This window comes from Cebus imitator, unplaced genomic scaffold (assembly GCF_001604975.1).
Source record: "Cebus imitator isolate Cc_AM_T3 unplaced genomic scaffold, Cebus_imitator-1.0 Scaffold42, whole genome shotgun sequence".
Lineage (NCBI taxonomy): Eukaryota > Metazoa > Chordata > Mammalia > Primates > Cebidae > Cebus > Cebus imitator.
Window position 1 is genome coordinate 16,233,017 of NW_016107357.1, and position 11,296 is coordinate 16,244,312.

Below are 11,296 nucleotides of genomic sequence, written 5' to 3' on the forward strand. Positions count from 1 at the left end.
AAAAAAAAAAAAAAAAAAATTAGCCAGGTGTGGTGGTGCGTGCCTGTAATCACAGCTACTTAAGAGGCTGAGGTGGGAGGATCCCTTGAATCTAGGAGTTTAAGGCTGTAATGAGCTGAGCCATGATTGTGTCTCTCTGCACTCCAGGCTGGGTGACAGAGTGAGATGCTATCTTAAAAATTAAAAAAAAGAAAACAAAAACACAAAAGATCCACAATTATAGCAGAGGGAAGAATGCACTTACTCTTCATCAAAGCCAACACGTCGACCAAAGAACATTTCAATGAAGCATTCTAACAATTCTTGAGTTCCTCGATGAAGATACAACTGGTTGGCCAGCAAGGAAAATCCACGATTCTTCAGAAATTTATCTTTTTGTTCCTTAGACGCTCTAGCAAAATATGCATCTAATAGCTAAAGAAAAAATTTAGTTAATTTAGATAATTAAGTCAATTTAGATAACGTATTAAAATATAATATATACAAATCAATGTATCACAATTGTATTTGTAAATTATTAAGTTCATACATATAGAAGAACATAAGAAGCTTAAAAAAATGCCACCACCACAGCAAGATGAAAATGAATTTGTCTTTAGCTATTGTGAAATGCTAATGATGACTCTACTTGGAGATCTTAACACTTCTCTCATAGGGAAACTGACATTTTTAGCTCAGCATAGACACAGTAGGCTCTTAACCTCAGGTGAGCATAAGTAGAATATTTGTGCCTAATGCTGAGGGAAAAAAAAATCTGTAAACTATGCTCTCTCTGCAAATCTATATCTATATCTATATCTATCCTAGACTTCTACTTCTAGTCTTCTTGACAGATTATTCATCCTGAGCGCAGGCCTGAATTTCTACCCTTCCCTAGCATCTTAAATGTAACACGTGTAATACTGAATTAATACTTTAACCTCTTTCTCTCCTTCAGTGATTCTCTCAAGTAGTGATAGACTCCTTTCCCACAGACACACATTTATGTACTCCCTTACTAAAAAACTTTCTAAGTTTACAGCATAATACAAAGTACACTTTTTCCATGAATTCTTCTGTTTCCTTTATGCTCAATTTTTATGAATACTGCCACTGCAGCACTCATCACAGAATTCCTTACATTTTACTTAGCTAAGTATGAGACTCTCCCTCCTAGACTATGAACTTCTTAAATGTAGGGGCTTACATTATTTCTCTTTATATACTATATTGCAACTAGCTCAGGGGCTTACACATGAAACAGGAGCTCAATACTAGGTTGTACCGCAAGTGATTAAACAGTACCTACATCCAAACTAAAGAAAATGAGAATCCTTACAAGATTATTTTAATATTGGGTTGTTTTCTAATGGAAACTATTCATATCAAGCATTTACTCATTCAACAACATACGTAGTACCTATTACACAAGATGCCTACCTTCATGAAGCTTACACTTGTGAGAAATTTAAAAAGCAAGTATGCAGATTAAAAAGATAATTATAAGACATAAATAGGATGCTATGATAGAATAATGAGTAAGGTTAGAGGGAAGTGATTTTGACAAGATAATCAGAGAAGGACTCTTTGAAAGGTGTCCTCTAAGCTGAGACCTGAAGTAAAGGTCTAAAATTTGATACTACACTCAAGAAGTTTCCAATGAACCATGTGTTCCCTGTAATTTTTATAACACAGATTTACTAGTTCAGATATGGAGATTTATTGGTAGATTTAAAAAACATATTGAGATGAACCAATATATGGAGAGGGACTTAAAACTGCATAATGGAAAAATATGACCATGTAACCAAAAACCACTGTATCCCTAAAGCTATCAAAATAAAAAAAATTAAAAATTAAAACAAAAAATATGAGTAAGAAGCAATAAACTATATTCATTCATCATTCTAAAATAAAAAGGAAAGACTCAGATCTACTTTAATGTATACATTCAAAATCTTGAATGACATATTTTTTTTTTTGAATTAAAATAACATATCCAGTATTTGCCCTTACTTTAATAACACCTTGTTGTATAGCTGGTGATGGGTGGTTAATGAGGACCAAAAGTGTATCTGCTTGAATAAGCTTGTCCATCACATCTTCAAGCATAATATCAGGAAGGATAAGAAGAACCCCACTTAAGAGTTCATATAATCCACAGCATATAGGTACCAAACAATCTTCAGTTACACTGAAACAGAGACCAAAAAAGTCTTACTAACATGATGAGAAAAGTACGGGATGATTACCTCAGGAACTGTGATAAGCAGTATTTTTTAACAGGTGAAACAAATGTTCATAATGTTTAAGCAATATTTCCTAATTTAACTGTGATTAACAAATTTACCATCACTTTTTATTTTTTTAGGTATTTTTTATTTTTGTTAGGTCTACTAACACTATCCTATCGTACATCTCTGACATTTAATACAGTAGTCACTCTCACGTATGCTGTTTACTTAAAGTTAAACTAAAAATTCAGTTCCTCAGTTGCATCAGCCACATTTCAAGTGCTCGGTGGGCATATGTGGCTAGTGCTGACTGTATTAGACAGCATGAATAAAACACATTCACCATTGCAGAAAGTTTCACTGGACGCTGCTACTTGAGATGCTATTGGAAATATGTTTTTCACCAAGGAAGAAACAACTTTATAGGAGTCTAGGCAGTCAGAAAAACCCAGTTCAGTCACAGAGAAGAGAGGCAAATATTAGTACAGGGGAAGAATCTAGTCTTACAGAATATCCTCTCAAAAACCAAGGGTGAAAATAAAACCTCCATGTAAATATGCTAACAAATGCTGCTGGGTTTAGCCTAGGTGAAACTTCTGGAAGCTCCTGGTGAAATGAGATTTTTTTCATAAAAGGAATGCTCTCTAGCACTGCTGCATCTGAACTCCATATAAAGTTATGGATCTAGAATAGCAGAAGTAGGGAAAAGATAAGGGAATGTCTCATCACCCAAGCAAGGTCATCTGTGTCCAGGTGAGAGAAGAACCTTAAGTTTTTGGAGAGAGAACAAACTGGGGTTGCAGAAGGAAAACGGCTGAAGAAATACAACATCTAGGCAATGTCTGTCATAACGTGGAGGACTCTGTGGAGTCTGGTGTGAGCCTCTCACGGGAAACACTGGCATTCCTTTCTAAGGCCATTTTAGCTCTCTTCTGACTTCATTCAGAGCAGAATTGCCAGTGTTCAGCACCAAGACCTGGATTATAATTACCTGAGGTGGAATGGAGTGGCCACCCCATGACACCTGTTCCTCTTCCCTTCTGGGGCAATCATTTGTCTCAGATCAAGTGAGATGTTACCCAGGATGGGCCCAATCTAGAAATCACTCCCACCTTCACATGAGCACCAAGTGGAGAGAATCATTCTCATGAGTCAAAGCTTTAGATAAATCCTACCATTTTTCTGTCCTGAAGAATTTTTCCTTAATAACCATAAGGAATTAAACCATGAGATATTTTTTCTTTAAATGCTACTTATGGTTTAGATTTTGGTTAAATATGGAATATTATCTAGCATTAAAATAAGGAAAACCATACCTTTCTGTTTGTTATTATTATGTATATAAAGAAATACACTTTTCTGTTTGTTGTATTATAAGGAGTGGTATAATGAAGACATTTCCAGAAGGGTAGAGAATCTTTAAAGAATAGTAAAATAAAGGTGGGAGGAGTGCACAAAAACACATAAATACCTGTGAGCACTTGCAGTTCGGTTGTAGTTTGGCTCATAACCAAGAGAACAGGCAAAGTTTTCCCAATCATCAGTGTTCCCGTCAACAAGACTTGGCCAACGGCCAACAGCTGCAGATCCATTCTGTGAAGGAAAAGCTAGCCCAAGGCTTGCAATAGTGCTGTGGCTTTGCTGGAAGGAGGCCAATCCCTTTAGGTAATCAGGTCGGCGTGGGCAGGACTCATCCCCGGGACTGTCATCTTCTGACCTGGGTTCTGCTCCCAACTCTTTATGATCTACTTTGACCACTGGAAATGCCAGCATTCCTTTTGGGACATCACTGATGGAGACCTGGGCTGAGAGGACAGCTTCCATTTCACAAACAGTTTTTGCAGACTCACAGCTACTGATGAATGCATCCTCTTTGCCCTTTTTCAGTGTGTTGGAACTCCCGAAAGAATTTTGTTTCTCTGATTGGGTGGCAACGTAAGTATCTGCAATATTTTGTAACCTGTCGATACTACAATCCAAACTTCCAGTCAGTTTTTGTGATTGCATTAGTAGTGAAGAAGTAGGGAATGCTGGTAGGCTTCTAGAACGCAGCATATGGGCAGCCATCTGTTGTGGAATAATATAGGAGGAATTCTCTCCTGGTAAGAGTAGATACAAAAATACTACTTAAAAAAAATCTACTAAATGCATTATAAATTGCAACCACAGCAAAAGCCCATTTAGCACTATTACAATCCATATAGGTTAATTTTACAAGTAACTAATGCTAAAAATTCCTTTGTTTTTTTATTAAGAGACAGGGTCTTGCTCTCTTACACTGAAGTGCGGTGGCACAATCACAGCTTACTGCAGCCTCTTACTCCTGGGCCCAAGCTATCCTCCTACCTCAGCCTCTAAGCAGCTGGAACTACAGGCATGAATACCTACACCTGGCTTAATGCTTAAAATTCTTAAATGCCAAAACTATTTTTATTTTAACCATTTTTAAAATTAATATTTTCCTAAAATATATCTTTTTCTGCCTTTTTCACAAAGCACACTATTGACTGAATGATTCAAAGTCATTAGGATTAATGGTTCTATGGTGGTGAAATTAAGTGAATTAAGTGAAACCCAATTTACCTCAGGCTAGCAGTCACCAGGATGTAGTGGGAAGAGTGTGGGCTTTGCAACTAGATATAATTGGATTCAAATGATAGTGAGGTGGTCCAAGGTGAATCACTTAATCGTACCACAGTTTCTACAAATGTAAAATGAGGGTTCAGAATATCTACTTTGCAAGGTTGCTTTAAAGATTGAGATTGGCCGGGCACGGTGGCTCAAGCCTGTAATCCCAGCACTTTGGGAGGCCGAGGCGGGTGGATCACGAGGTCAAGGGATCGAGACCATCCTGGTCAACATGGTGAAACCCCGTCTCTACTAAAAAAAAATACAAAAAATTAGCTGGGCATGGTGGCATGTGCCTGTAATCCTAGCTACTCAGGAGGCTGAGGCAGGAGAACTGCCTGAACCCAGGAGACGGAGGTTGCGGTGAGCCGAGATCGTGCCATTGCACTACAGCCTGGGTAACAAGAGCGAAACTCCGTCTCAGAAAAAAAAAAAAAAAAAAAAGATTGAGATTGTATTTGTGATGCACCTAGCATGAAGCCCAACATATAATAGGTACTCAAAAAATGGTAGTACTTGTTGTTACCAGCCTAAACAGCCCTAGACAGTTCTCTCCCTCCTTCTGCAGTCACTTCTTGCTGCTATTAGTGAGAACAGTCTATCTTCTTGTCACAGCTCTCTAATTTACTGCTTCTAATATTCTATGTAGGAAGACACCAGAAAAATTATTCTCATTGTAGCGCATGGGATATAAGTGCATGCCACTCAAGGTGTGGTCTGTGGAAGCCTGGGCATCAACACCGCCTGTGGGACTGTTGGAAATTCACATTCTCAGGCATCACCCTAGATTTACTGATACAGAATGTATGAGGGAGGGGCCCAGGAATCAGTGTTTTAACAAGCTCTCCAGGTGATTCTTTTGCATGTTAAAATTTGAGACCACAAATACAGAGCAAACAGGCATTAAGTGAACTGCTTTTAGGGCATAGGCTTTGTGGCAATAAAATAGCTCCATAGCTCAGAAACTTTTTCTAGTTATTTCTACATTTTGGCTAGAGGGCTAAAGTCACCAAAAGATTCTATTCGAAAGATCTGGAAAAAAATGGGGGTATGATTGTATTTGAAAATGTTTCAAAGTGACACAGATGATTTAAAAAACAAATATGTCCTATAAAACTCCAAATAAAACTAATTCATAAAGGCCAGGCACAGTGGTGTGAGCCTATAACCCCAGCACTTTGGGAGGCCAAGGTGAGTGGATCACTTGAGCCCAGGAGTTTGAGAGCAGCCTGGGCAACAAGGCAAAACCCCATCTCTATTTATTAAAAAAAAATAATAATTTTTTTAAAAAGAAAAAGAACTAATGAAAACATAGCCTTAAAATATTATTATAAAAGGCCATAAAAAGTGCTAGAGAATAACTGAAACACTTTGGGAGGGAAACAAAACTAGACACTAATATCCATATATCTAGTTGACCTATCTCTATTACTATCTCACCTGCGCTATTTAATAATTAGGATTAAAGCTAAAGACAACACTAGGTTGGACTGACAATAAGAGCAATGTCCCAGTATGGAAGAGGACAGTAGTCAGGAAAGGGAAAGATGAATGGTCAGTTTGCAACTAGAAAACCTGCACCTATTCTTTTTTTCTATGAAGTAGCGATGAGACTCTGTTAAGAGTAAATTAGTAAGATAGAAAACTACTACAGGCTTAAAGACTTGAATACACTTATATGGAAATAGAAGAGGGAATTGATTCTGAACATACATAAAAATTACAGGGCAGCATTTAAAGCTCTACTTCAGTATGAGGATGGTTAGACTAAAGCCAGGTTAGAGTTTTTCAGTTCAAGAATACCAACAGACTAAGGGGACAAGGAAACTGAGATCGTTTCCAACTGAATAACTGCTGGTTATTGGCTAATGTGACCTAGGCTGGATAGGGAAAGAGAGACAAGGGGAACTTTGGAGTATGATAAACAAACAAACAAACAAACAAAAACCCCAGAAAGATGGGAGGTTGTGGATTAGAAAAGATGAATGCACCCCCTTTGCCCTTTTTCAGCATGTCAGAACTCCCCCCAAAGGATTCAGTTTCTCTATATGGCTGGAGGGCTAATGATGCAGAAAGACTGTTCACAAGACCGGGAAACAAAATGGAGACATGATGTACAGTATTTGAAAATGATCCAGAGTAATGCATGTGATTGAAAAATAGATCATATAGATTGAACAGAGTGGGATACTGGAGTTTCACAGGTGCTTGAAAGCATTCTTGATGATGATAAAGTCCAAGGCAGATGCATGCATAGTAAGACAAAGTAGAGAAAAGGTACCCTGAGTCAAGAAAGGTGGAGTATTGAGTGGCCACTCATCTGGCAAGTGAAGTTGTCTAGAATGATGGTTTTAGGTAGAGAGAAGAGAATACAAATTTATAAAAAGCTTCTGAAGAAAATGGGAAAATAAGTCGGAAGCTTGATCAAAGACAAATGACTATGATAAGAGAGGTCAGAGAATGCCAGAACAACATAGCGTGAGCCTCATCCATTTTCTCAATTCTCCTGAGGACCTGTGCTGGGTATCTCTTGTTAGACTGAATGAGGTTGTACTATACGTACTTCTAAAATATGTACAATTTAATTATCTAAGAATATTCAGAACAAAAATGAGAAGGTTATACTTTCATTATTGCTATTTTTACCTTCATATGGTGAAGCGGTAAAACCAGATGGGCTTATTACCATAAATCCAGGGCTCATAACGGACCTTCCTCCACTGCTGGAATGCCTCAGGTACATGATTGACTGTACTTTCTCCTGAAAGATCTTGCCATCTAGAATCCAAATTTTTTGAGACAGCAAAATTTTTAAAAAGGATAAAATAAAAATATAATGTTAAAAGCAGATCATTAAATTCAAATTTTGAAAAAAGATGTTGAGAGAAAAATAGAGATGGCATACTTTATACTAAGGCATACTTGATGTGTGCATACTTACTCTTCACAATTTTTAAATATATATTTTATTGCACATTAGGTTCTGGGGTACATGTGAGGAACATGCAGGATTGTTGCATAGGTACATACATGGCAATGTGGTTTGCTGCCTCCATCCTTATCACCTATATATGGCATTTCTCCCCATGTTATCCCTCCCCAACTCCCTACACCCTGTAGTCCTTCCCCTAGTCCCCCCCAACAGACCCCAGTGTGTGATATACCCAGTAATGGGACTGCTGGGTCAAATGGAATTCCTATTTCTAGGTCCTTGAGGAATCGCCACACTGTCTTCCACAATGGTTGAACTAATTTACACTCCCACCAACAGTGTAAAAGTGTTCCTATTTCTCCACATCCTCTCCAGCATCTGCTGTCTCCAGATTTTTTAATGATCACCATTCTAACTGGCGTGAGATGGTATCTCAATGTGGTTTTGATTTGCATTTCTCTAACGACCAGTGATGATGAGCATTTTTTCATATGTTTGCTGGCCTCATATATGTCTTCTTTTGAAAAGTGTCTGTTCATATCCTTCACCCATTTTTGAATTTTTTTTTTCTTGTAAATCTGTTTTAGTTCTTTGCAGATTCTGGACATTAGCCCTTTGTCAGATGGGTAGATTACAAAATTTTTTTCCCATTCTGTTGGTTGCCGGTTTACTCTAGTGATTGTTTCTTTTGCTGTGCAGAAGCTCTGGAGTTTAATTAGTCTATTTGTCTATTTTGGCTTTTATTGCGAATGCTTTTGGTGTTTTAGTCATGAAGTCCTTGCTTATGTCTATGTCCTGAATGGTTTTGCCTAGGTTTTCTTCCAGGGTTTTTATGGTGTTAGGTCTTATGTTTAAGTCTTTAATCCATCTGGAGTTACTTTTAGTGTAAGGTGTCAGGAAGGGGTCCAGTTTCAGCTTTCTGCACATGGCTAGCCAGTTTTCCCAACACCATTTATTAAACAGGGAATCCTTTCCTCATTACTTGTTTTTGTCAGGTTTGTCAAAGATCAGATGGTTGTAGATGTGTCGCGTTGCCTCTGAGGCCTCTGTTCTGTTCCATTGTTCTATATCTCTGTTTTGTTATCAGTACCATGCTGTTTTGTTTACTGTAGCTTTGTAGTGTAGTTTGAAGTCAGGTAGTGTGATGTCTCCAGCTTTGCTTTTGCTTAGAATTGACGTGGCTATGCAGGCTCTCTTTTGGTTCCATATGATGTTTAAGGTGGTTTTTCCCAGTTCTGTGAAGAGGGTCAGTGGTGGCTTGATGGGGATAGCACTGAATCTATAAATTACTTTGGGCAGTATGGCCATTTTTCACAATATTGATTCTTCCTAACCATGAGCATGGAATGTTTTTCCATCTATTTTTGTCCTCTCTTATTTCCTTGAGCAGTGGTTTGCAGTTCTTCTTGAAGAGGTTCTTTACATCCTTTGTTAGTTGTATTCCTAGGCATTTTATTCTCTTTGTAGCAATTGTGAACGGCAGGTCGTTCTTGATTTGGCTCTCTTTAAGTCTGTTATTGGTGTATAGGAATGTGATTTCTGCATATTGATTTTGTATCCTGAGACTTTGCTGAAGTTGCTTATCAATTTAAGGAGATTTTTGGGCTGAGATGATGGGGTCTTCTAACTGTACAATCATGTCGACTGCAAAGAGAGTCAGTTTGACTTACTCTTTTCCTAATTGAACACCCTTTATTTCTTGCCTGATTGCTCTGGCTAGAAATTCCAATACTATGTTGAATAGGAGTGGTAAGAGAGGACATCCTTGTCTAGTGTCACATTTCAAAGGGAATGCTTCCAGTTTTTGCCCATTCAGTATGATATTGGCTGTAGGTTTGTCATAAATAGTTTTTATTATTTTGAGATACAGTCCATTGATACCTAGTTTATTGAGGGTTTTTAGCATAAAGGGCTGTTGAATTTTGTCAAAGGCCTTCTCTGCGTTTATTTAGATAATCATGTGGTTTTTGTCTTTGGTTCTGTTTATGTGATGAACTATGTTTACAGACTTGCATAGGTTGAACCAGCCTTGCATCCCCAGGATGAAGCCTACTTGATCGTGATGGATAAGCTTTTTGATGTGCTGTTGTAATCAGTTGCCAGTATTTTATTGAAGATTTTGCATCCATGTTCATCATGGATATTGGCTTGAAGTTTTCTTTTCTTGTTGAGTCTCTGCCAGGTTTTGGTATCAGGATGATGTTGGTCTTATAAAATGATTTGGGAAGGACTCCCTCTTTTTGGATTGTTTGGAATAGTTTCAGAAGGAGTGGTACCAGCTCCTCTTTGTACATCTGGTAGAATTCAGCTGTGAACCCATTTGGGCCTGGGCTTTTTTTGGTTGATAGGCTATTAATTGCTGCCTCAACTTCAGCCATTGTTATTGGTCTATTTGGGGTTTTGACTTCTTCCTGGTTTAGGCATGGGAGGGTGCAAGTGTCCAGGAATTTATCCATTTCTTCCAGGTTTATTGTTTTTTGTGCATAGAGTTGTTTGTAGTAATCTCTGATGGTAGTTTGCATTGATCCTTTTACCATTATGTAATGCCCTTGTCTCTTTTGATCTTTATTGGTTTAAAATCTATTTTATCAGAGACTAGGATTGCAACTCCTGCTTTTTTTTTGCTCTCCATTTGCTTGGTAAATCTTCCTCCATCCCTTTATTTTGAGCCTATGTGTATCCTTGCATGTGAGGTGGGTTTCCTGGATACAGCACACCGATAGGTTTTGACTTTTTATCCAATTTGCCAGTCTGTGTCTTTTGATTCACGCATTTAGCCCATTTACATGTAAGGTTAATATTATGTGTGAATCTGATCCTGCCATTTTGATGCTAGCTAGTTATTTTGCCCATTAGTTGATGCAGTTTCTTCATTTTGGAGTGGTTGGTACTGGTTGTTTCTATGTTTATAGCTTCTTTCAGGGGGTCTTGTAAGGCAGGCCTGGTGGTGATGAAATCTCTGAGCAGTTGCTTGTTCATAAAGGATTTTATTTCTCCTTTGCTTATGAAGCTTAGTTTGGCTGGATATGAAATTCTAGATTGAAAGTTCTTTTCTTTAAGGATGTTGAATATCGGCCCCCACTCTCTTCTGGTTTGTAGGGTTTCTACCGAGAGATCCATTGTGAGTCTGATGGGCTTCCCCTTGTGGGTAACCCGATCTTTCTCTCTGGCTGCCTTTAGCATTTTTTCCTTCATTTTAACCCTGGTGAATCTAACAATTATGTGCCTTGGGGTTGCTCTTCTTGAGGAATATCTTTGTGGTGTTCTCTGTATTTCCTGGACTTGAATATTGGCCTGACTTGCTGGATTGGGGAAGTACTCCTGGATAATATCCTGAAGAGTGCTTTCCAGCTTGGATTCATTCTCTCTGTCACATTCAGGTACACCTATCAAACATAGATTAGGTCTTTTCACATAATCCCATATTTCTTGGAGGCTTTGTTCATTTCTTTTTACTCTTTTTTCTCTAACCTTGCCTTCTCATTTTATTTCATTGAGTTGATCTTCAATCTCTGATATCCTT

At 38.0% G+C, this 11,296-nt stretch overlaps 1 protein-coding gene across 8 annotated transcripts in view; it reads right to left on the reverse strand.

Annotated features, from left to right (window-relative positions):
- Positions 1 to 11,296, reverse strand: part of LYST (lysosomal trafficking regulator) — a 215,736-nt gene that overhangs the window by 87,538 nt on the left and 116,902 nt on the right. For all 8 annotated transcript variants that reach the window (XR_001824545.2, XM_017526586.2, XM_017526587.2 and 5 more), the window contains 4 exons: positions 7,488 to 7,619; positions 3,685 to 4,312; positions 1,996 to 2,173; positions 245 to 414 (listed from right to left, as the gene is read on the reverse strand). Coding sequence is in view for 7 of the 8 variants with exons in the window: in XM_017526586.2 (XP_017382075.1) it covers positions 245 to 414; positions 1,996 to 2,173; positions 3,685 to 4,312; positions 7,488 to 7,619 (1,108 nt within the window). In the remaining variant the exon portion in view is untranslated. The remainder of the gene's footprint in view (positions 1 to 244; positions 415 to 1,995; positions 2,174 to 3,684; positions 4,313 to 7,487; positions 7,620 to 11,296) is intronic.